Source organism: Herpailurus yagouaroundi, unplaced genomic scaffold (assembly GCF_014898765.1).
Source record: "Herpailurus yagouaroundi ecotype Mexico unplaced genomic scaffold, PumYag 197, whole genome shotgun sequence".
Lineage (NCBI taxonomy): Eukaryota > Metazoa > Chordata > Mammalia > Carnivora > Felidae > Herpailurus > Herpailurus yagouaroundi.
This window is the reverse complement of record NW_024412428.1, coordinates 5,312,404-5,338,647: the sequence shown is the minus strand read 5'-3', so window position 1 is coordinate 5,338,647 and position 26,244 is coordinate 5,312,404. Positions and strand designations below refer to the sequence as shown.

The window sequence follows — 26,244 nt, the reverse complement described above, 5'->3', positions numbered from 1 at the left end:
CCTGAAATTTACTTTGCATATTAACATAAAATTTCACCTGCAGTATAGAACAAAGAGAACCTCTGAAAGAAGTATAAATATTAAAGGCAGAATTTTTGTAGGCTGAACTTCTTTTTACTAAAAGTTCAAATATTTTGAGGCTTTAAAGAAAAGAACTTAAATTTGTCTTAGCTCTTAATTTTTATATTTATGTTGTTTATCATGTTTGTTTTTTCTTTATTTAGGTAAAATATTTATTTTCTGATAAAACAGGAACACTCACTTGCAATGTTATGACATTGAAGAAGTGTACCATTGCAGGTATAATTTATGGGTAAGTGGCTTTTTTTTTTTTGCCATACTCTGTTGAAAATTCTCATTTTTTAAACAGATAAATAAGTCTTTATTTACTTCAAAACTTAAATGAATTTCTAATAACATAGCTATATCTGAATGAGACTGAAACTTAAATGAAAACTGGCAGTTGTTAAAAAATATGGTTTATATCAGCTTTTTTTAAGTGTTTTTTTAAGAATTCCTGAAGTTTTTTATATGTATAGCCTTATAACCTCCCTCGTTTTCCCTCAGAAATCTGTCAAACAGAAGTGATACCGTTTTGGACAACCTAAGGTAACTAGACAACATTCTTTTCTACTTTGCCCATGTTCCTTTTCCCCTGTAATGGGCTTTTTATCAGTACTGGAGTTCTGATATATGGTAACACAGCTATCCCTTGTCCAGATCTCCAAAGGCAGTTCCCAGAAATCTCCCCTGGATGGATCTTTCCCATGTGATATTCAAAGAACCCAGAATCCAGACTTTGATTTATTGCTTTTATGGTTACTCTGTCTTAAACTCTGTATAATTACATGGTTTTCAACACAGATTTAGGCATTTTCTAATGCCATTTTGCAACTTGAGGGCTGAGAGGATGTATAATTTGACAGAACCTTAAATATTTACTATACAGCTCACCCTTGAACAACACAGGGGTTAGGGGTGCTGACCCTCTCCAGGCAGTTGAAAATCCGTGTATAGCTTTTAACTCCCCAGTTAACTACTCAGAGACTATTGTTGGACCAGAAGCCTTACCGATAATGTAAACGATCGATTACCACAGATTTTGTGCATGTATTATAGATTGTGCTCTTACAGTAAAGCTAGAGAAAAGGAAGTGTTACTAAGAAAATTACAAGGAAGACAAAATACATTTACCATATTGTACAAGAAAAATATGTGTGTCAGTGGACCCGCACAGTCCATGTTGTTCAAGCGTCAGCTGTAGTTGTGTAGACTTCATAGTGTAACTTCCTGAAATCAGAAGATGGGGCTGCGTGTTCACTTTAGGTCCATTTGATCCCTGACTGGCTCTGTCAGGAACTTTTAATTACAGTAAATCTTCTCTGTTCTTCCTCAGTGCATCACCGTCTGCCATCACAGAATCCGGTGGATTTAATGACCCAACATTGTTGCAGAACTTTGAGAATGGCCACGTAAGTCTGCTGTTTTCACTCCATGTCACACGGTAATGCTACATAACTTTAAAACATATATGTGGTTTATTAAAAGGTATAATTTTCTGAGCCAGGAAAGAGAGGGTCTTGAAATTTTTTTGATATTAATATAGTGAACAGTGGATTCCATACTGATGTTATGAGGGGAGTGCCAAACTAACTGGTGTGAATGAATCCAAACGTAACTCAAGAACATTTTACTGTGTAGCAATCTGTGTAAGAAAATCTCTGAATGCTTTTAAGCGCTTTGGTTCTATTGTATTTTACCAATAACTTCACTTACCGATTTCAAAATACTGATCTACTTGATTTGAAATCTTGGTCTTCTCAAAAATAAAAGTGGTCTTTTATTTCTATTTATTTTTATTTTTAAGTGTATTTATTTTTGAAAGAGGGAGAGAGAGAGAGCACAAGCAGAGTCAGAGAGAGAGGGAAAGAGAGAATCACAAGCAGGCTCTGCACTGTCAGCATGGAGCCGCATGTGGGGCTTGAACTCACAAATCGTGAGATCATGACCTGAGAGGAAATCAAGAGTTGGACACTTGACTGACTGAGCCACCCAGGCGCCCCACCCATCAAAACTAAAAGTGATCTTAAAAACATAAATCTTTACGTGTTCTTCCTTTGCTTCAAAACCTTCAGAGGACTGGCACGCCCCTTAAGATAAAATCCTAGCTCGTCACCGTGGCTTTCTCTCCCACCTGATTCTGTGTCATTATTCCCCTTGCTCAAGACGCTGGAGTCACACAAACTTGAAGCTCGCAAACCTGTGAATCTGTCTCCTGCCTCGGAGCCTCTGAAAGTGCTGTCCATCCCCTTTGTCTAGCCTGTGCCACGGTCACATGTCACAGTCACACAGCTACCAACTTTTCCATTTAGGTCTTAGTTTAGATATTATGTCCTCCAATTCTTCCCCCCAGATCACCTACCTAAGACATGCCCCTCCTTGCTCTGTGACGACCCCTACTTATTTCCTCCGGCTTTGAGAAAACCTGTTTCCCTGGGGAGGAGAGAAGCTCCAAGAGGGTAGGGTCATCTTGTTCCTTGAGGTCTCACCGGCCCTGCACTGTCTGCCTTGGTAGCCACTGTGCAAACACGTTCCGAGTGCCTGATGCGGTTTGCAGTCAGCGCTTGGCTCTCTGTCCCTGAGGTGAAAACCGCAGTTGTTGCTACCTGCAGACTGTATCTAACTCTTGTGCCACTGGTGTTGGAAGAGACTCACTGGCTCTGTGCCTTTTTTGTAGCCCACGAGAGATTACATAAAGGAGTTTCTCACCCTGTTATGTGTGTGTCACACTGTTGTTCCTGAGAGAGACGGAGGTAATACAACCTACCAGGCTTCCTCCCCAGGTAGGTGTCTGTCGCGTGCTCCTGGAGCACCTGGTAGGTGAGGAACCCCGAGAAGAGGTGGTGCCGTCACTGATCCCGACTGCCCCCGCGTCGCTCCTTCTCAGGCGTTCTTATGGATCGGGGCTATGGATGGTACTGTGCGGTTCTGAGCCACGCTGCAGCGCTGGGGATGCTGCTCCCCACACCCCCAAAGACTGCCCTAAGGACGTTGGTGGAGACGGCTCTTTGAGCTAGGGCTCGGTGGAACATTTAGTCATAATCAGTAACAAGGCAGGAGTAAGGTTGAGGCACTGCGGCATTTTGTGGCGATTCTATCAATGGCTTGTCGAACAAAAACCGTAATGAGTACTAAGAAAGGAATTTAGGCCGGTAAATAGATCTCAGCCTCACTGAAAGGGGTCTATGTAAGCAGATTTCCTCTTTCATGGACGCTATCTGGTAGTTAGATAAGTGCATTTGGAGCCACAAAAAAAAAAAAAAAGCCAAGTTAAAAAAATGTCATGGTATTTTAGCGCTAGAGAATAGAAATCTGTATCAAATTAAATTCAGTGTTAATATCTTCATTCAGTCTCCATTAATACCGACTTTTTGTTGGTAGATGAAGCAGCTTTAGTGAAAGGAATGAAGAAACTTGGCTTTGTTTTCACTACAAGAACGCCATCCTCTGTCACCATAAATGCTGTCGTAGCATCTTACATTCTCATGATTCATGTGCCCCTTCCAGAGAGACGCAGTAGAGTGGTTGAGTCTGGGAGCTCTGGGATCACAGTGCCTGGGATGCCCACCTGGACCCACACCTTCCCAGCCATTTGTCTCAAGTGTGTTCCTTCTGTGTCTACCCCAGTTTCCCTATGGTGCGTGTCACAGGGTTCTTGTGAGGACTAAATGAGTTAATGTATGAAAAGTAACCGGAATTAGTGAGAAAGCACAGAGAAGGTGAACTATTCCAAAGAGTCAGAATCATCAGATCTTCAAGAAATACACGACTTTTTTCTATGAAAAATTGAAATGTTTCCAACTATTTTTTGTGAGTTGTTATTATGTTGATTTGTTCATTTTATTTGATTCATATATATAATATATATATTATTTATAAATATATATATAACATATATATTTATGTACTATATATATATATATTTTGTCTCGATGACCACTTACCACAAGCCTTTAATATCATGGGGAAGGACTGATGCAATGCAAGCATGATGCTCAATTCACTAATTTTTTTTCTAGTAATAATGCAGTGGTTAGGGATATTTACTAGACATTCAGCCCTTGGCAGAATGGACTGAATGATTCATCCTTATACCCAGAGTACATGCCACATGGACCACTCTCTAATTATTTGAAATTCTGCACTGCCTTCTTGGTGAACTGATCATGGCTACAGGAAGTCAAGAATCTGTAATTGGAAAAATTTATAAAAGAATTCAGATTTTACTGATATAAAATTTTATAGCATTCCGTCTCTGTCCATGCTTATGTCTTCAAATTATCTAAGGATTAAGGATTTCATTTGAACTGCGTGACTTTATGACGGGACTTACTTGTTTTTCCATTTCTGTCTGTTGATGGTCTCCACGTCCCCTTACAACATGAGAGTGTTTATAAACTGTTTCTTGTGGTGCTGACTTTATACTGAAAAGAGGTGTTTCAGCCTTAAATCTGCACTCTGAGAAGCATTTTTCTTATTCCCCAGTTTGCAAACAATGTTCTTGCCAGAAGAGGGCGCCATCATTTCATTAAGTTTGTAAGGAAATTTCTGTTTTGAAAAAGATGTGTAGTTGTCCGGTAAAACTTGTTTCCGACTGGGAGAGTGAGTGGTTTTGCAAGATGAGTACTGTTTTCCTCAGGTAAGAATATGTTGTCTTACCTTCCAATAGATGGGAGAAAACTTCACATTTGAAATTCTTAACATCCTGGAGTTTTCTAGGTAAGCTACCTTTTCATTTTGTTCATGTATTCTCCAGGGCTCTTTCCCTGATTCTTCAGTTAGGATCTGGAAATGTAAATCAAAGCTTTAATGCAGAATCATGCTGGTCAGCTCCCATCGAGCCTTAAATCTGAGCCTGGTGCTCACTTCTTTAGGCTTCATTAGGCCAAATCCCCTTTTGTAGCTGAGAGGGGTTCCCACACCTCGCCTTCTCAGCTCTCGTCAGAGTCACACTTGAGATTTCACATCCGGGTTATTACTTATTGACTGTGTCGCCAGCTAGACTCGGGATCCCAGGAACGCATGAGTCACCTTCTGTGGAATGTGGTATTCAGTAAGTGCTCAATAAACACTTGATGAATAGATGAATATTGGACATTATTTTTACAAATAAACCCAAAATGATTTCTTTAAACATAGATAGTGAAGTAACTCCTTTTTTTACCCCCAAAGGAGGCAGTGTGCATCCACATTGTCTTCTCTTCTCTTGGATTTCAGAGGGCCTTCTGGTCCAGCTACTGTGGCCTGGTCCCCATAGCCTATTGTGAGGACATTGGTGATGATTTTATTTTCATTGCACTGTTTTAAAGACTCACAGAGTCTCAGTCTCTTAGACCATCTGAGCATTTCTAATGTGGAATTTGAAAAATTAGAAAGAGAAATGCTAGAAAATTAGGAAAGGAATAATTCGTTCTTCCCAAAGCCAGGTGATTTTAAAAATCTTTTTAAAAATATAATTTATTGTCAAATTGGCTTCCATACAACACCCAGTACTCATTCCAACAGGTGCCCTCCTCAATGCCCATCCCCCATTTTCCCCTTCCCCCCATCCCCCCTCAGTTTGTTCTCTGTATTTAAGAGTCTCTCGTGGTTTGCCTCCCTCCCTCTCTGTTTGTAACTATTTCTCCCCCTTCCTTTCCCCCATGGACTTCTGTTAAGTTTCTCAAGATCCACATATGAGTAAGACTTACTGGCCAATGACATACTTTTAAAAAAAGCTTTGAACCTCAGAAAAGTTGTTGTTACCAGCTTGTCTCTTGAGGACAGCTTCTTCTAAAAACCGTATTACAAGAAAATGTATCTCAGTGTTGATTCTAGCTCTCCTTTTACTTCATATCTGACTGTCACTGCTACTAGAGCACTCGTTTCCTGCCCTTAAAGTACGAGCTCCTAGCTGGGTGACACTGGAATGACTCAATTGCCTTTAGTGGCATTCTGACAGCTAGGCAGTTAAAGCAATTGCTGGCCCCTGTCCCTATTGAGATGCTTCCTAGCTCAAGTGTTCAGGTGTGGGGCTACTCACTGGGACCCTCCCCCCTTGGACTGTGCAACACACAGCATTGTAGGATATGATGAATATCTGAGAAGGTGCTGATTTGCAGGTAGTTTGTTTGAGTCTCTTGAAAAGTTGTTGTAAGCCATGGAGAGCCATCCAAGGTTAAGGTTAGGGAATGACAAGATGAGGAAAAAGGAAAAAAAAAAAAAGATTTTGGCCAGTTTACTTTGGCAGGGTGTGGGATAAGGAGGAGAGGGGAGATCTTCAAGCCTATTTGGGCTGCTAACTCAGGAATGAAAGCAATGAGTTTAAGTTCTGTCTATAATCATAAAAAAACAAAAAGGAAAAAAATCCAGAGGACTTTGAGACAGAACTATACAGAAAAATAACTGGCATCTTTCAAGCCGGCAGTTGAACATCTCTGTGCAGCAGAGTGGGGACAGGAGGATCTACTTGACAGAGATGTTGTGAGGCCTGAAAAATACACAACCAGGGAAGCTTTCCTCTTTCCTCATCAGTTCGTAAGTGATTATATTATATATGCTATATGTATATATAATTTATGTCTTATATGTGTAATGTGTGATAAGTGTATATTACATTACATATGTATTACATAATACATAATAGTAATAATATAAAACACAATATATGTTATACATATCACGCTATGTAATTAATATGTAAAATATATATATGTATATATATATATATGTATATATATTTGTGCTAATAAATTTCCATGGAAGAAAAGGATAGTAACTGAGAAACAGTAGTAGTAGAAGGTGGAGATTTAGATTAGAATCTCAGTTTAAAGAAACAGGTAAAGAAAAAAGAAATGGAGGCTGGCAAGAAACATGTTGGCCTTTTCACTAATGGTCAGCTGAGGACTCTGAGAATTCTTTTAACTTGGATTGTGTGTGTGTGTGTGTGTGTGTGTGTGTGTGTGTGTGTGTGTGTTAGCACCATGTACTGAGGAACATGGAAACCAATAATGCATTTCATATTGTCTTAGTAATAGAAAAAGGATGTCTGTAATTGTCTGAACTCCTACAGGAAAGCTCCGGCTGTACTGCAAAGGGGCTGTAAGTATCATGATTCATCATTCGTATTAACGCCTTCCCTCTGTTTCAACAACTTGCAGGAAGCCTTTTACAACTTTGCAATTATTTTTCAATGTTACTTTGAATCTGCTGTTACCATTGGTCGTTGCCAGCATCAGCCAAGGCTGAAAAGTCCTTTCTAGGTAGCCCCAAAGCTTCCCCAAGACTCAAGTCATTGAAATTTATGGTGATCCACACCAGAATGTTTATTAAGCTTTAATGTCAGTGAAAAATTTGTTGTCACTCAATTGGTCTGTTGAGAACTAATGAGTAGATTGTTGATGCTAAGAGTTTAGAGCAGGAATTTTGATCCCCATTTTAAGCCCAAAGTGCTTGGATTTGGTGAATCTCAGGAAATGGCTTTGCCTCTGTAAATCTTTTTTTTTTTTTTAAGCACGTATATATTTGTTCACAGCCATATGTACTTAAAAGAAAAACAGCTTACAGGGAGCCTGGGTGGCTCAGTTGGTTGAGCGTCTGACTTTGGCTCAGGTCATGATCTCACGGTCCGTGAGTTTGAGCCCCACGTCGGGCTCTGTGCGGACAGCTTGCAGCCTGGAGCTGCTTCCGATTCTGTGTCTCCCTCTCTCTCTCTGCCCCTTCCCTGCTCATGCTCTGTCTCTCTCTCTCTGTCTCAAAAATAAACAAAACATTAAAAAAATTTTTAAAAAAAAGAAAAAACAGCTTTATTGAGGTAAAATAAACTGCACATTATTTAAAGTGTATAATTTGATACGTTTTGATACCAGTCTGCTTTCTGTCAACTACAGATTCGTTTGCATTTATTAAATTTTATATAAAGTCATATAGGATATATGTAAGTCATATAGGATGACTTATTGTGTAGCTTCTTTAACTCATAATTATTCCATTTTTACTTACTTATTTTCTTCCAAGATTTTGTTTAAATTCTAGTTAGTTAACATAGAATGTAGTATTGGTTTTAGGAGTAGAATTTAGTGACTCATCACTTACATACAACACCCAGTGCTCATCCCAACAGGTGCCCTCCGTAATGCCCCTCCCCCATTTAGCCCATCCCCCACCCACCTCCCTCCATCAACCCTCACTTTGTTCTCTGTTGTTAAGAGTCTCTTGTGGTTTGTTTCCCGCTCTTCTCTTTTCCCCTTCCTTCCCATATGTTCATCTGTTTCGTCTCTTAAATTCCACATATGAGTGAAATCATATGGTGGGCTAGCTAGTTATTGGTTTTGATATTCCTGAAGAAAGTGCTTCCAGATTTGATTTTTCTTCAATGTTTCTCTGTTTCCTATTTCATTAACTTCTACTCTTTATTATTCCTATTATTTTGCCTACTTGTGGCTTCATTTGCTCCTCTTTTTCTAGTTTCTTTATTTTTTATTTTAAAGACAGAGAGAGAGTGTGAGCAAGGGAAAGATGCAGAGGGAGAGAGAGAGAGAGAGGAAAAGAGAGAGAGAGAGAGAGAGGGAGAGAGAGAATCTTAAGCAGGCTCCACGCTTAGTGCAGAGCCCAATGTGGGGCTCAATTCCACCACCCTGGGGTCATGACCTGAGCCAACATCAAGAGCTGGATGCTCAACTGACTGAGCCACCCAAACACCTCAGTCTTTTTATAGTTTCTTAAGGCAGAACTTGATTTGAGAACTTTCTTTCTTTTTTAATTTTTTTTTTCAACGTTTATTTATTTTTGGGACAGAGAGAGACAGAGCATAAACGGGGGAGGGGCAGAGAGAGAGGGAGACACAGAATCGGAAACAGGCTCCAGGCTCTGAGCCATCAGCCCAGAGCCCGACGCGGGGCTCGAACTCATGGACCGTGAGATCGTGACCTGGCTGAAGTCGGACGCTTAACCGACTGCGCCACCCAGGCGCCCCTCTTTCTTTTTTAATACAAATGTTTAGTCCTATACATTTCCTAATTATTGCTTTAGCAGAATGTCACAAATTTTGATGTGCTGCATTTTCATTTTCATTCATTCAAAATATTCTAAGTTTTGTTTTGATGTCTTCTTTGACTCATGGGTTCTTTTTAAGTATGTGTTTTTAAATATTTGCGCATTTGCTAGAGCTATTCTTTTAATTGATTTATAACATAATTCTGTTTTAGTAGAGAACATACTTTATATAACTTGAATCCTTTATTTTATTGGAACTTGTTTTATGGTTCATATTATGACCTATCAAATGTTAAATGTTTTGTAGGCACATAAAAAGTCTGAGTATTCTGTTGTTGTGGGATAAAGTAGTTTATAACTATTAGTTAAGTTGGTTGATACTGTCATCCAAATCTTTTATATCCTTGATGACTCTGTCTACTTGTTCTATCAGTGATTGAAAGGGGGATATTAAAATCCCCAAATATCATTGTGTCTGAATGGTGATTTTTCATCTTCAAGTTCTTTTAGCTTTTCCTTCATTGCATTTGCTTCTATTAGTTTAAGCTTCATTTTGAAGCTATGTCATTAGGTGCATAAACATTCAGGATTGCCAATTCCTCTTGGTGAAATTGACCCTTTTGTCAGTGCAAAATGATTTTCCTTATCCCTGGCAATTTTCTTCACTCTGAATTCTCTATTGTCTGGTTATAACATAGCCATCGCAGGCTTCTTTTCATTAGTGTTGCTATGGTATATTTTTTTCTTTCTTTTTAGCCCATTTGTGTCTTCATACTTAAAGTACGATTCTTCTAGGAAGCATGTAGTTGGTTGTTTTTTGTTTTGTTTTGTTTTGTTTTTTTATCTTTAATCCATCCTGGAATTCTCTCCCTTTTAACTGGATATTAAACCATTTACATGTGCTTACTGATACAGCTAGGTTTAAACACATCATTTTGCCATTTATTTTCTATTTGTTCCAGTTCTTTTTTCATTTATGACAAGAATTACTTCAGTATTTTTTTATTCCTATATCTCTCCTTTTTAAAATTTGATTAGTTGTTTTAGGTCTTAGAGTGGGCATCTTTATTACATTCTGTCTTGGAGTGATTATATACCTTACAATTCTGTACTTCCATCTGTTTCCACCTAATCTTTGTGCTCTTGTCAGACGTTTTAATTTTATAAATGTTATAAACTTCACAGTGTATTGTTATTAATTTTGCTCAAGCAATTATCCTTGTTAAAATAAATAAGAAAAATACTGTGTGTGACACACACTCATGTCATTATCATTTTCAGTGCTCTTCAGACTCATGTTTCTATTTGCTATAATCTCCTCTCTGACAGATTCCCTTTACCATATCTTATAGCATGCATCTGTTGGCAATAAGTTTTTTCAGCCTGTTTATGTCTGAAAAATATTTTTATTTCATCTTTATTTTCTCTCACCTTCATTTTGAAATAAATTTTTGCGGAATATAGGATTCCAGGTTGACAATTTTTTTCTTTCAGTTCTGTAAAGATCGTGCTTTACTGGCTTATCACTTGCATTGTCTCAGTGAAAAGTCTGTTACCTCTGTTCCTCTGTATGTAATGTATCCTCTTTGGAATTGTGTCTTCCCTGGGACTGCTTGAGTTCCTCACATCTATTGTATATGACAATAAAATTGTAATGCAGTATTTAGAATTTGGACTGTCAGGCTTAGATAAGATGTTAGTCACAGGAACTTTTTTTTTTTTTTTTAATAGGATACAGTGATTTATGAGAGACTTTCAGATGACTCTCTCTTTGTGAAGGAGACATTAACCCATCTGGAATATTTTGCCAAAGAAGGTAAGTGAAAATTGTTTAGAATGATGTTTCCTTTTGAAATGCTCTTCTTAAATATTGAAATTATAAAATGAATGTATGTCATTGATGCTTGGCTGGCAAGGGGAGCTCATTCATATATGTGACTTTGTAATGCCTTCTGTTTGCTTAAAAGTAAATGGTTCTTCAAATAAACTCTGTTGAGACATTATTTTTCCTTCTTCCTCTCTCCATGTGTTTTATGCTTATGAGCAAACACTAAAAAGTATTTTTCTACTGTGATGTTCTTCCTTTATTCCAAAAGCATTGTCTACAAAGACATCTATTATCTGCTTCTATTTGTTGTACTAGGAACTTGGCCCATAGTAGAGAAAAAGTTACCTATTTTGTGCATATAACTCAGAAAGCAGACACAGTCAGTGTTTTCCTGCCATTCTCTTATTATCCTTCTGATTTTGACTTATCACCCATCTCTTAAGAAATAAAATTTCAGGGGGCGCCTGGGTGGCTCAGTTGGCTGAGTGTCTGACTTTGGTTTAGGTCGCGATCTCACAGCTTGTGAGTTCGAGCTCCTCAGGCTCTGTGCTGACAGCTTCAAGCCCAGAGCCTGCTTCGAGTTCTGTGGCTCCCTCTCTCTCTGCCCCTCCCTGCTGCTCACGCTTTGTCTCTTTCTCGCTCTCTCAAAAATAAACAAACACTTAAAACTTTTTTTAATTAAAAAGAAAATTTCATGAGTGAGTTTTGAATAAGAACAACACTAACTAAAAAGTTTATAGAAGTTTTGAAAAAGCAAGGTATCGTATCATGTAAGAGTAAAGCTAATAATACCTGGAAGCTGTATCCCCCTTTATCATTTTAGTTTATAAGCTTCTCCTTCCCACAGCCATGTGTTTTGGCTAGAAGTGTTGGTATTTTGCAAGGTTGCACTTTGGGCCTTTTACTGCCATCTTAAAATAGATGTGAGCTGTAGGCAGGTTACAACAGGTAGAAGCATATAGGAACTGTATTGTAATGGAGCTCAAAACAATATAATAAGTTCTTTAGCTTATCTGTAATGAGTTCATTTCTAGGGGATCCCCAACTATTTGAATGCTTTTCAGGGGTTAGCCTAAAATATTAGAGTAAAATATGATTTCTAATTTGTTTCCCAGTAAGTCTTTACAAAATGGGATTCAAATTCATATTCTGTTATTTTAAAAATTGTTTGACTTACTTGGAAATTGAAAAACTAAAGCCTCGTTCATTTTTTCCTTCCTTCAATAAACAGATATTGAGTATTTATTAAGTGTCGTGTGCTGTTGTGAGCTCCCAGGACAGAAGTGAACAAAACATAGACAGCTCATGCCCTGAGGGAATTGGCCAATAATAGATAATGTCAGGGGGGTGATAAGTGCCATGGAGAAAATTTAAGCAGGATAGGGGAACAGAGTGTGATGGTTGCTCTCTCTGCAGGCTGAGTTAGGCAGAAACTGAAGAAAGGGAAGGAGAACCATGTGGCTTTCCAGGGGGAAAGATTCCAGGACAAGGGCAGAGGAAGTGCAAGTTTTGGGAGGTAAGAGGACCAGCAGGAAGAGGACCAGTAAGAAAGCAATGAAGAGGGGAGGAGATAAGATCAATCAGTAAGGTAGCCAGGGACAGATCAGATAGGGCCATGTGAAGGACTTCACATTCCCGTGACCTCTAACACTTTTGGGTTTGTTTTCAAATTCTCTACTTCTCCCTGATCACTGACTGACGGCTTGATCAGGTTGTATTCCATTCTTTCTTGCAGGACTGAGAACTCTCTGTATTGCCTATACAGATTTAACGGAGAAACAATATCAACAGTGGTTGATGGAGTATAAAAAAGCAAGTACAGTTATACAGGACAGAAGGCAGAGTTTGGAAGAATGTTACGATCATATCGAAAAGGTAACATACCCCATGTGTATGCTACAGGCCAAGTTAAAGTTTTGAAAACATGCACTCATCGATGTTTTCATGTCTTGATGTAATTTTAAAAACTCAGTTAAATTGTGTGTTTTTTTCTTCAGAAGTATACATTTTGTACTGCAAATTCATAAGATATATCTTGTAAAATATTAAAAATATTTCTTTCTTTTCCAAATCATATCCTAATTACTCCAATCTTGTTATCCCCCCCTTTTTTTTTTTTGAATAACCTTTCCCATTCCAAAAGAAATACATGTTTTTCACAGAAAAATAAGCTGGAATAGTAAATAACCATCATCTGTAATGTTGGGCTAATGACTAAGTTCTAGTGTATAATCTTCCAGTCTCTTTCTTCATATATGCGTGGTGTTCCATTGTAGGTATTTAATACACATATACAAATTTTTTCCTATAAAAATTAAAAGTAAAAATCTACCCTCCCCCGCCCTGCCGCCAAAAAAAAAATCTCCATCGAATTTTCCCCATGAAAATACTGCTTGAATCATGAAAATTTTCACTTTGCAATAAATTGGGGATATTTTTTCCATATTACTGAATATTCTTCTGTTATTTTCTTAGATCAGTCCATGGTATTTCATTACATGGATGAGTATAATTTTATTGTGCTCTTCTCTGGTGGTTACTGTTCCAGGGGATCTCTTGCACCCTGGACTGTTGAGTGTCACTCGAGGGTCATTGTGAATTTGCTTGTTGTGGCCTCAGGGATCTTGTGGCTCCTGGGTCCATTCTTATCTTAGTTTCTTGACTTGGGTTCTTTTGTCATTTGGTTCCATGAACTCTGCATTTTATTCCTGCAGGAGCACAGCCAAAGCAGATTTAGACTCGGGGGTTTTCTTGACATCATTGGGTCTATGTTTTTGTTTTTGTTTTTAAGTTGTGTGTTGAAAGATTAGGAACCTAACCTAGCTTCACACCAACTACGTGAATGTGCTGCAGTAACCCTCATGGGTGATTACTCTGCATCTGTTGACGCAGCACAGCAAGGAGACTAACTGATTTATGTAACCCTCCTCTTCCTTATGTTCCCGGCAAGTCGTCTGTTGCTCCCACACACTGGGAAGAAATCTGGGCAGTTGCAATTGGCCTCTGGCACTTGAGAGACTGTACAAGTATTACTATGCAATTATTTTTCAATCAAACCGATGTATTTTATATTTTAGTTTTAGTTTTAGTCTGGAAGTCATAAGTGGGAAAAGAGTAAGGAATTCATAGGATAAGAAAAAGAACAGGTAAGTTTGCCTTTCCCAGGTTATGTGAGATGGGTGGCAAGGTCAGGGAGTGCGGTGGCCTCAAGCTGACTGGTTTCTTCATGTTATTAGGTGAATCATCAGCTCAGTGCTGGTCTCCAGCATGTACACAGTGCCTGGCAAACAGACAGTGTTTATTTTTTAATTTTATTTATTTATTTTATTTTTATTTTTTTATTAAAAAAATTTTTTTTTTAATGTCTATTTATTATTGAGAGACTGAGAGACACAGAGCGTGAGCAGGGGAGGGGTAGAGAGAGGGGGAGACATAGAATCCGAGGCAGACTCCAGACTCCAAGCTGTCAGCACAGAGCCCGACGCGCGGCTTTAATTCACAAACTGTGAGATCATGACCTGAGCCGAAGTCGGTCACTCAACCAAGTGAGCCACCAGGGAGCCCCCATTTTGATTATTTTTAATATAACTTCTTGTCAAATTGGTTTCCATACAACACCCAGTGCACATCCCAACAGGTACCCTCCTCAATGCCCATCACCCACTTTCCCCTCCCCCCCAACCCCCATCAACCCTCAGTTTGTTCTCAGTATTTAAGAGTCTCTTATGGTTTGCCTCTTTCTCTCTTTTTTCCCCCTTCTCCTCCCCCATGGTCTTCTGTTAAGTTTCTCAAGATCCACATATGAGTGAAACATATGGTATCTGTCTTTCTCTGCCTGACTCATTTCACTTAGCATAACACTCTCCAGTCCATCCACATTGCTACAAAAGGCCATATTTCATTCTTTCTCATTGCCAAGTAGTATTCCATTGTGTACATAAACCACATCTTCTTTATCCATTTGTCAGTTGATAGACATTTAGGCTCTTCCCATAATTTGGCTATTGTTGAAAGCGCTGCTATAAACATTGGGGTACACGTGCCCCTATGCATCAGTACTCCTGTATCCCTTGGGTAAATTCCTAGCAGTGCTATTTCTGGGGCTTAGGGTAGTTCTGTTTTTAATTTTTTGAGGAACCTCCACACTGTCTTCCCGAGTGACTGCACCAGTTTGCATTCCCACCAACAGTGCAAGAGGGTTCCTGTTTCTCCACATCCTCTCCAGCATCTATAGTCTCTTGATTTGTTCATTTTAGCTACTCTGGCGTGAGGTGGTATCTCAGTGTGGTTTTGATTTGTATTTCCCTGATGAGGAATGACGTTGAGCATCTTTTCATGTGCCATCTGGATGTCTTCTTTGGAAAAGTGTCTATTCATGTTTTCTGCCCATTTCTTCATTGGATTATTTGTTTTTGGGGTGTGGAGTTTGGTGAGTTCTTTACAGATTTTGGATACTAGCCCTTTGTCCGATATGTCATTTGCAAATATCTTTTCCCATTCCATCGGTCGCCTTTTAGTTTTGTTGATTGTTCCCTTTGCAGTGCAGAAGCTTTTTTATATTGATGAGGTCCCAGTAGTTCATTTTTGCTTTTATTTCCCTTGCCTTTGGAGATGTGTCGAGTAAGAAATTGCTGCAGCTGAGGTCAAAGAGGTTTTATCCTGCTTTCTCCCCTAGGGTATTGATGGTTTCCTGTCTGACATTCAGGTCCTTCATCCATTTTGAGTTTATTTTTGTGTATGGTGTAAGAAAGTGGTCTAGTTTCATTTTTCTGCATGTTGCTCTCCAGTTCTCCCAGCACCATTTGCTAAAGAGACTGTCTTTTTTCCATTGGATACTCTTTCCTGCTTTGTCAAAGATTAGTTGGCCATACATTTGTGGGTCCAATTTTGGGTTCTCTATTCCATTGGTCTATGTGTCTGTTTCTGTGCCACTACCATACTGTCTTGAGGATTACAGCTTTGTAGTAGAGGCTAAAGTCTGGGATTATGATGCCTCCCACTTTGGTTTTCTTCTTCGATACTACTTTGGCTATTCAGGGTCTTTTGTAGTTCCATTAAAATTTTAGGATTGTTCTAGCTTTGAGAAGAGTGCCGGTGCAGTTTTAATTGGGATTGCATTGAATGTGTAGATTGCTTTGACATTTTAACAATATTTATTCTTTCAATCCATGAGCATGGAGAGTTTTTCCATTCCTTTGTGTCCTCTTCAGTTTCCTTCATAAGTTTTCTATAGTTTTCAGCATACAGATCTTTTACATCTTTTATTTATTTTTATTTATTTCTTTTTATTTTATTTTATTTTTTTTTTAGCTACAAGAGTGTCTAATATTCTGCCTGGTGACTTGTGTTAATTTCCACAGTTCCAGCTGATGTTATGTTAATTAGTTATATGGCTACTCTCTATGGACTTTTTGGTAACTACTGGAACATAACACCAAAGATGTGTCAGGGTCAACTAGTTGTGTGAAATCGGTTCTTATAGATAATTCCATGTACATTGCTATGACTCTACTTGTTTTCAGTTATAGGGAGGGATTTTCTGATATTCCTAGCTCTTGTGGCCAGTAGCACTTCTTTTCTTCTTGAATATTTTTCCTTAGGACACTCATAAGATTTAAATTTGTTTCCTGTTGGGTAAGAGTAAGAGAGACAATCTCCACATTTGTATCAATAGTCAGTAAGTACATCATAACTTAGTAACTGCTGATTAATTTTCGTGTTGCCAGTATCACTCAATTGGTAAAATATGAATCTGACATATTGGCTGATTGAATTAGACTTGATTCTGAGGTTCTCTGGCCTCAAATTCCTTTGAATAATTCCTTTTTTTAAATACATCTTTATTGAGATATAATTCACATACCATACAATTCCTCCATTTAAAGCATACAATCTACAGTTTTTAGTATATTCAGCTGCATAATATCTATATTCAATAGAATTGTGCAACCATCACCATCATGAACACAATATTTTCAACATCCTTCTCAATCTCCATATCTGTTAGTATTCACTCTCTGGTACCCTCCTACTCTCTTGCCCAGCCCCATGCAGGCATTAATTTCCTTTAGTCTGTATAGATTCACCTCCTCTGGATATTTCATATAAATGGAATCATAAATATTAGTGACTTGCTTCTCTCATTTAGCTTAATGTTTTTAGGATTTATCCATATTGTAGCACGTACCAGTATCTCATTCATTTTCAGTGACAAATAGTATTCCATTGTGTAGGTATACAATTGTTTATCCATTCTTCTGTCCAAGGACATCTGGATTGTTTCCACTTGGCTGTTGTGAATAATGCTTCTGTATGCACTCATGGAAGTTTTCATGTGGGCATTCTTTATTTCCTGAATATACCTGAGAATGAAATTGCTGGGTCATATGGCAACTCCATGTAACCATTTGAGAAGCTGCCAGACTAGTTTTCCAAAGTGGCTGCACCATTCTCCATTCCTACCACCGTGTATGAGGGTTCCAATTTTTTCACATCCTTGCCAACACTTGTTACTATCTATAACTTGGTATGGCCACCCTACTGGGTACGAAGCGGTTATCTCACTGTGATTTTAATTTACACTTCTTTAATGATGTTGAACATGTTTTCATGTGTTTTTTGATTATTTGTGTATCTTCTCTGGAGAAATGTCTATTCAAATCCTAATTTCCTAATTATAATATGTTAGATACTATTCTACTCACTTTCTAAATGTTAACTCTCACAATAATTCTGAGTCATTTTCCCCCTACTTTGCCAGTTATAGATGAAGAAATGAAGGCATGGAAATTTAAGTAATGTGCTTATGATCGTTTGTAGATCATAACTTGTAGTAATTTGTAGAGTTAAGACATGGATCCATGAGTCTATGCTTTTAACTACCATGCTACACTGCCTCATACTGTAACAAACTAGGGACAAACAGACCAATGGAAGAGACAAGAAAAAAGTATGTGTGTGTGTACAGGTATGGGACATAATAAGTAGAATGCGTATCTTTTGTCAAAATTTGCCCAATTTATTCCGTCTTAAATTTTTTTTTTATCTTAACTAATAATAAAAAATATCTCTTTGAAAAAAACATCTAGGAATTTCTGCTGCTTGGTGCCACAGCCATTGAAGATCACCTTCAAGCACGTGTTCCAGAAACGATAACAACTTTACTGAACGCAAACATAAAAATATGGGTCCTGACAGGAGATAAACAAGAAACTGCAATTAACATAGGTAATAGATACAAAGTTTTTAAAAATATGGTTGAACAGGTATTCTAAATATATCCTAGTATCAAGAATGAATGAGCTGCCTTCAAGTAATTGTTTTATATGTCTTTGGGGAAAATGGAGTGCGATGGAACCTTGCCATCGCATGGCAAAAAATTTAAACAAACCAAGCAAAGCAAACTGTTGTGTCTCCTTCACATTGTTGAAATAGAGACTGCAGAATGCTGACATGAGTAGTATGTAGTTTCTTGTTCCTTTCCTTGGAAACCTGAAGTTATGGCATATTTTCTCTATAATGTGTATACCTATCTTTGTATTATATGTTTATTCATAAATATTTTGATTATTAGAATATTCAGCTGTTTTTTCCCCAAGCTCCAATGTCACTTTTTTTGGCCCCTTTCCCCCTTAACTTTACTGTATGATTGTGTCTTAGGGTTGAGGTGTGCAGAATAGGAGTTGAAAAATGAACTGTTAGCTGTGCATATTCAAATTTCAGTGGTGACAAGGAATTGAAATTATTATGTTTTTTTCATAATCATCATGGCATCCAGCTCTGTTTAGATGAACATATATGATAAAATGAGTCTGTGTGCACGAGACACCCTTTACTTGTTGTCTCCACTCATTTGTTTACTCTGCATTCGTTCATTTAATGAATATTGGACACTTACTAGATATGAGGACACTCTAGGAGCTGGGAATGAAAACTTGAGTAATACTCTCTTTCTTCATGAAACTTATATACAAGTAGAGAAGATAAAATTAATAAGCAAATCACTGTGTATTATATTACAATCAGTGCTAAGAATAAAAACAAAGAAAGGCATAGCAAGAGGTAGAGAAGGTAATTAAATAGAACGCCTGTTAAGGAGGTGACTTTCGAAGCAGAGACCCAGATGGAAAGAAGGAGCAAGCTTCGGGAAGGTCCCTGGGATGAGTGTTCCAGGCCAGGAGTATGGTGAGCGCCGTGGCCCTGGTAGGGGCGTGTGTGTGCTCGAGGAACAGTCGAGAGGCCGGTGTGGTTGGAGTACAGGGAGCAAAGCAGAGAAGACAGGAGATGAGAATCTGCTTTAAGAAATGTGTACCCTTTCAAGCAGGAGAGTAATATGGTCTCATTTGCGTTTCAACAATATCTGTTGGCTACCGTGTGGAGGCTGGGCCGAGTCAAGTCAGGAGATCAGGTAGCGAGCCTTTGCGGACGTCTAGACAAGAGACGGTGGCGACTTGCACTAGGATGTGATGGGAAGGGGAGGAGGGACCAAATTCAGGGTACATCTGGTAGGCTGATCTGTCAGCCCTCACTGATCAGGGTGCAGTGGGCACAGAGGAGTCTTTCAAAGAGTCTTGCTGTGAAGGGGAGCAGAGAAATAGGGTGTAGCTGGAAGAGAACACAGAGTCAATGAAGGGTTGGTTATTTTTGAAGGATCGATTTTAACAGCTCTAAACATCAACTTCTTCTTGTCTGTAAAATGGGGATAATGATAATATTTTTAACCTCATAGGGCTCTTGTGAGGATGCCTTGAGGTAGTCTCTGTGAAGACCTTAGCTTGAGGTGCAGCATTCACAAGTCCCTCACGAATGCTGGATATTCATGTAATTATTAACGACTCAGAGGACGATGCAGTCACTCATTTATCCACCTGGCAAATATCTGAGGACACACTATGCATATGCTCTCCTTTGGCCAGCTCTCCCGTATTTTGGCTTTAGTGTGACTTGCTATGTTTCTTGATAACCATGACCTCAGTGACCACAGTAACTCAGTGTATATCCTGTGAAGGGGCTCAGCTGACCCAGCACCACAAAGGAGAATGACTGCTCTCTTCCTGTCTTCCTAAAGTGCACCCTATCATTCTTTACAAACCCGCAACCTGAGGACTGTTTGTTTCTCCTAAGCCTTCAACTGTCTCCTCAGCTCAGGACTGAAACCCTACCTAGATGAGACACAGCCATTGTTATTAGTAGCGGAATTTTTATACTTACTGAATGAAACTTATTTTTGTTAGGAGAAGTCTGTAATTCACTTGAAGGATTCTTTGCTCAGAATAATGGATTCTTAGAAAACCGCCATATTAAATTGCATCCATTCAAAAAAAAAATGTACAGTAACTCTGGTGGACTTGAAGGAAGAAAGGAAACAAACTCTCTAATTTCTTAAAGCAGGGCTTGCAAACATCTGTAAGAGTCAGGCAGGACAAGGGGCGCCTGGGTGGCGCAGTCGGTTGAGCGTCCGACTTCAGCCAGGTCACGATCTCGCGGTCCGTGAGTTCGAGCCCCGCGTCAGGCTCTGGGCTGATGGCTCGGAGCTGATGGCTCGGAGCCTGGAGCCTGTTTCCGATTCTGTGTCTCCCTCTCTCTCTGCCCCTCCCCCGTTCATGCTCTGTCTCTCTCTGTCCCAAAAATAAATAAAAACGTAGAAAAAAAAAATTAAAAAAAAAAAAAAAAGAGTCAGGCAGGACAAGAGTGAGGGGCAGTACACACGTGTCGGAGGAGGAAGCCCACAGGGGGAACACTGGCCCCCCAGGGACAGTCAGTGTAGTCTTGCCTTTTGGAAATGAGAGTCCGCTGTTGGCACAGGTTTTTTGTTTTTAAAAGATGATTCAGAATTCTGTATTTTGATGCGAAATATCTTGATACGTAGATGTGGGCTCAAATGTATAAAATTCTGTAAGGGCAAAGCAAAACACGTCTGTTGCCTGAATGCAGCCTACAGTCTCCTGACACCTTTTGAGTACTGGGTCCCAAAGTGAATTTTATTGTCCTCCCTTAGAGGCTACGCCTGCAGAGACCAGCTAAAAATGGAGTCAATGAGCTTTGATATAAACCGAAGAGCATGCTGATATAATTTGTTTTCTTAGATGCTTTCCGGGCCATTTTCTTTTCCAAGAAATGCAATAGCCTTTGGTTAGAGAGCTCTCACCTTACTTTCATGAGTCTGAATGGGGGGGAATGGATTCAAAAAGAAGACTGAGCTGTATCTGAGAGCTGACATCTTTGTATCTTTCAAAGATAATCTAGAGCATAGTGGTTTAAAATCACAGACTTCGGAGTTACAAGGACCACGTTTTGAGCCTGAATCTTCTGCCTTTACATTTACAAGCTTGTGCTTTTGTAGGCTTTTCTAATCCTCAATTTCCCCATTAATAAAATGGAGATAACCATGATACCTCTGGTGATTGTGACCATTAAATGAGATGCACATGTACGGTTCTTTCTGAAATACTGGGTAGAGTGAGGGCTTTAAAAATGTTGGCCGCTGCCTTTGTGAATGTTGTGGCAGTTCTAATCACTGCCATCTCTCACGGAGCTCAAGTTGGCTAATGCTGTGCACTTACAAGACTAAACAGTCTTGTTACTGGTTACAAACAAAATTGGATCAAGGACTTGGCAGGAGGTTTACTTACTGACATACGTTCAGGAATCAGTATGTCAGGATCGGGTTTGAGGACTCCTGTCACGTTTGTTGTCTGTTTTCTAAGACTACTAGTTCTATTAACTTCTGAAAGCTTCCTTCCTTCCTTCCTTCCTTCCTTCCTTTCTTTCTTTCTTTCTCTCTCTCTCTCTCTCTCTCTCTCTCTCTCTCTTTCTTTCTTTCTTTCTCTTTCTTTAATGTTTATTTTTGAGAGAGAGAGAGAGAGAGAGAGACAGAGTGTGAGCGGGGAAGGGGCGGGGAGACAGGCCGACACAGAATCCAAAGCAGGCTCCAGGTTCTGAGCTGTCAGCACAGAGCCCGACATGGGGCTCAAACCCATGAACTGTGAGATCATGACCCGAGGCGAAGTCGGATGCTTAACCGACTGAGCCACCCAGGTGCCCCTGAAAGCTTTCTGATAACATAGTTCAACACAATCTGCTACTTCTCAACCTCAGCAGCATTTATACTATTATATTTGGCTTACCAGTATGTTGTTTTTTTTTTCCTCTTTTGTGTTAGCTTTGATTCCTTAGGTTTTAAGAGGCTTATAATACATACCTGTCGTAAATCTTCCTTTGCACCCAATATGATGCTGGGTACGAGTAAGCCATCAGTGCCTGCATACTGATTTAAATTTTCATAATATATGGAGACTTTTAATTTTATTTATTTTTTATTTCAGACACTTTTTGCTTCAAGTTTTTATTTAAATTCTAGTTAGTTAAAATATAGTGTTGTATTGGTTTCAGGAGTAGAATTTAGTGGCTCATCACTTAATATATAACACCCAGTGCTCATTCCAAGTGTCCTCCTTAATACCCATCACCCGGTAAGCCCATCCCCTCCCACCTCCCCTCTGGCAACCTTCAGTTTGTTCTCTCTCATTAAGAGCCTCTTATGGTTTGCCTCCCTCTTTTTCCCTCCTTCCCCTACTTCATGTTTTGTTTCTTAAATTCCACTATGAGTGAGATCATATGGTAGTTGTCTCGGACTTGTTTTGTTTAGCATGATACACTCTAGCTCCATCAATGTCATTGTAAATGGCAAGATTTCACTCTTTTTGATGGCTGAGTAATATTTCATCATATGTGTGTGTATACATACATTGTGTGTGTGTGTGTGTGTGTGTATCTCACCTCTTGTTTGTCTGTTCATCCATCCATTTGATGGACTTTTGGGCTTTTTCCATTTGGCTATTGTTGATAATGCTGCTGTAAACATTGGGGTGCATGTGTCTCTTTGAATTGGTATTTTTGTATCCTTTGTGTAAATATCTAGTAGTGTCATTGTTGGGTTGAAGGGTAGTTCTATTTTTAACTTTTTGAGGAACCTCTCTATATGGAGACTTTTTAGCCTTTGTTTATATAGAGCCAGCAGCAGCAACAGCTTCAGGACAGAAGTTGTTTCTTCTTGGGGGCAGCACTGGAACCCACAGGTGGAGGCTGACTTGTCTGTGTCTGGCACAAATATTAATTCTCCAACCCGCATGCTGGTACAGAAACTGACAGCATTAGGCAGTTAACTTTGTCAGTAACTTATTACAAAGTAAAAGTGGAAACATGAACATTGCAATAAAATTTATCAGGAAATCTTGGGGCGCCTTAAATCAGTCATTTAAGTGTCAGACTTCAGCTCAGGTCATGATCTCATGGTTCCTGAGATCAAGCCCCACATTGGGCTCTCTGCTGTCAGTGCAGAGCCTGCTTTGGATCATCAGTCCTCTCTCTCTGCCCCTTTCCTGCTCCCCCTATTTTTCTCTGAAATATAAGTGAACATTTAAAAAATGTATCAGGGAATCTTTAGAATTCTTAGAAGAGTTTAGAAACTCTGGTTTTGAATACTGCTGTAGCAATGCAAAGTGAATATCCACAGGCTTCAAAATAGAAATTAAAGATCATTGCATTCTTTAGGGAAAAAAACCACGATTTACACAGGAAGCATCAGATGAACCAATAACTGATGAGGAAGATCATTTAAGAATGATTATCTCCTGGGGGGCCTGGGTGGTTCAGTCAGTTAGGCATCTGATTCTTGATTTTGACTCAGGTCATGATCTCACGGTTCATGGGCCCGAGCCCCACGTCAGGCCCTGCACTGGCAGCATGGAACCTGCTTGGGATTCTCTCTCTCTCTCTGCCCCTCCCCCACTTATGCTCTCTTTCTCTCAAAAATAAACTTAAAAAATTTTTTTAAAGTGGTATTGTATAAATTTATCTTTAAACGTTTTCAATGTTTATTTTTGAGACAGAGACAGAGAGAGAGAGAAAACATGGAGCAGTGGAGGGGCAGAGAGAAGGGAGACACAGAGTCCAAAGTAGACTCCAGGCTTTAAGCTGCCAGCACACAGCCCGATGCAGGGCTCGAACCACGAGAACTGTGAGATCATGACCTGAGTGGAATTCGGATGTTTAACCAACTGAGACACCCAGGTGCCCCCTGAGGTGTATACTTTGATCATCACGTTGAATGCTTTGAGGATTGGGTGGGTTTATTTCTTTTAACCACACCTAGGATTTTATTAGTACAGTAGGAACAATATGTTGACATAGTGGCTTGATACAACAGAACTTGGATTCCTCAGGACGTGGAATTGATACACAGTATGAACTGAATCTCATGTCACAGAGAGATAATAAAAATCCACAGGCATTTAAAGGTACAGATTTAGCCATTAGTTACATGCCGTTTCCCAACCATTTCTACTTAAATTGCTGATTAAGATAAAAATGAAGCGATGTTTCAATTTTTTCCCTCCACAATCCCTTGCTCAGTGTTTGTGATAAGCCTCTAGACTTTGAACTAGTCGTGAGACAGTATGGTGAATAGAGAATATAAGTAGATTTTTCATTAAAAACATGAACTCATGGAAGGCAATATGTGACCTCTTTCTTTGTCACTTTGTAGCATATTCCTGTAAACTGTTATCAACTAAAATGCCTTGTATTCGATTGAATTCAAACTCACTCAAGGTAAGTGACTTTAAAAATTCTATTTAATACGAGTATACCCAATTTTGTTACTTGAGTGTTCCCCAACACCTTAAAATCTACGTAAGTTGTCTTGAACTCCCACTCAAGTCCACTGGAACATTACCTCTGGTTCTGACTTCTTTCTTTCTTTTTTTTTTTTTTTTAAAGATTTTTCTTTACATTTTTTTATTTTTGAGAGACGGGGAGAGACAGAGCACAAAGGGAGGGGCAGAGAGACACAGAATCTGAAGGAGGCTCCAAGCTCCAAGCTGTCAGCACAGAGCCCAATGCGGGGCTCAAACTCACAAACCATGAGACCATGACCTGAGCCGAAGTCAGACGCTCAACCGACTGAGCCACACAGGCGCCCCTCTGGTTCCCACTTCTTGCCTCATTCTTAGGCTAGTCCTTCATCACCCTGTTCCCAGCATCATACCAAACCCAGCACTCAGATACTTGATTTTAAAAATGAAAAAAAAAAAAATATGTGCATATAGCAGTCTTTGCCAGAATTTTGAGTAGATACCTGGCATTTACATTGCAAGAATGAAAGGATTTTGGAATCCAATACTGAACATCCTTGCCCTTAAAAATTAAATGGCTACAGCCATTTATTTTCTGTTAATTTTTTTTTACTGTATAATTTTCATACTCACTTTGAAGAATTTTAAATAGATTTCATCTATTACATTTCATTCTTTTTTTAAAATGTAGTTCTGAGTTTCTGACACATATCATTATTATTCTCCATGAAAAAACTTTAAAAATATTTCTACTGGGCAGATCAGCTGGTGATGAATTTCCTGGTTTTGTGTGAGAAAGTATTTCTCTTTCACATTTGAAGGACAATTACACTGGATATAGAATTCTAGGTTGGTATTTCTTGTTCTTTCAGTACTTCCTTCTCAACTGTTTAGTTTCTGATGAGAAGCCTGCTATTTCTTACTTTATTCTTCCCTTCTGGCTTCTTTCAACATTTCTTCTTTGCCTTTGATTTTGTGGTTTGAGTGTGATATGCCTAGGTATAGATTTTTTTTTTTTTTTATCATGCTTGGTGTTTTCTAAGCTTCCTGGGTCTATGGTTATGTGTTTGCCGTTAGTTTGGGAACATTTTTAGTCGTTAGTACTTAAAATTCTCTTTGTTTTGTTCTCTTACTCTTCTCCTTCTGGAATTCCAGTTGACTGTATGTTGTTAGATCTTTTAAATTGTCCCACAGTTCTTGAATATTCCATTTGGGATTTTTTTTCTAATTCTTTTTACTGTTTGTATTTCAGTTTGGGAAATTTCTGTTGACATAATTCAAGCTCATTAATTTTTAGACTGTGTCCAGTCTATTGTTGGGCTCAATAAGGGCAATCTTCTGTTACAGTGTTTTTTATTTCTAGCATTTCATTTTTATTCTTTAAGTGTTTCCATCACTTTGCTTATCTTCCCCATATATTGTCTATTTTTCCGTTACAGTCCCTAACATGTTAATCATAGTTTATTTCATTTTTAAAAGATGTTCATTTATTTAATTAGAAAGACTGTGAGTGAGGGTGGGGCAAAGAGATCATGAGAGAGAGGATCCCAAGCAGGCCCTGTGCTATCACGAACGGTGAGATCATGACCTGAGCCAAAATCAAGAGTCAGACACTGAACCGATTGAACCACCCAGGAGCCTCAATCATAGTTTTTTTAAATTCACGGATACCTCCAAAATCTATGTTATCTTTGAATCTGGTTCTGATGCTTGCTTTAGCTCTTCAGATATGGTGCTTTTTCTTGCCTT

At 38.9% G+C, this 26,244-nt stretch overlaps 1 protein-coding gene across 1 annotated transcript in view; it reads left to right on the top strand.

Annotated features, from left to right (window-relative positions):
* The window catches only part of LOC121012753 (phospholipid-transporting ATPase IB-like), a 219,713-nt gene that overhangs the window by 76,770 nt on the left and 116,699 nt on the right, over nucleotides 1–26,244 (top strand). Inside the window, 11 exon segments of the mRNA XM_040448069.1 lie at nucleotides 225–313; nucleotides 568–609; nucleotides 1,397–1,472; nucleotides 2,738–2,843; nucleotides 3,442–3,524; nucleotides 4,730–4,779; nucleotides 7,071–7,140; nucleotides 10,765–10,849; nucleotides 12,597–12,736; nucleotides 17,950–18,088; nucleotides 24,408–24,472. Coding sequence (XP_040304003.1) covers nucleotides 225–313; nucleotides 568–609; nucleotides 1,397–1,472; nucleotides 2,738–2,843; nucleotides 3,442–3,524; nucleotides 4,730–4,779; nucleotides 7,071–7,140; nucleotides 10,765–10,849; nucleotides 12,597–12,736; nucleotides 17,950–18,088; nucleotides 24,408–24,472 — 945 coding nt within the window.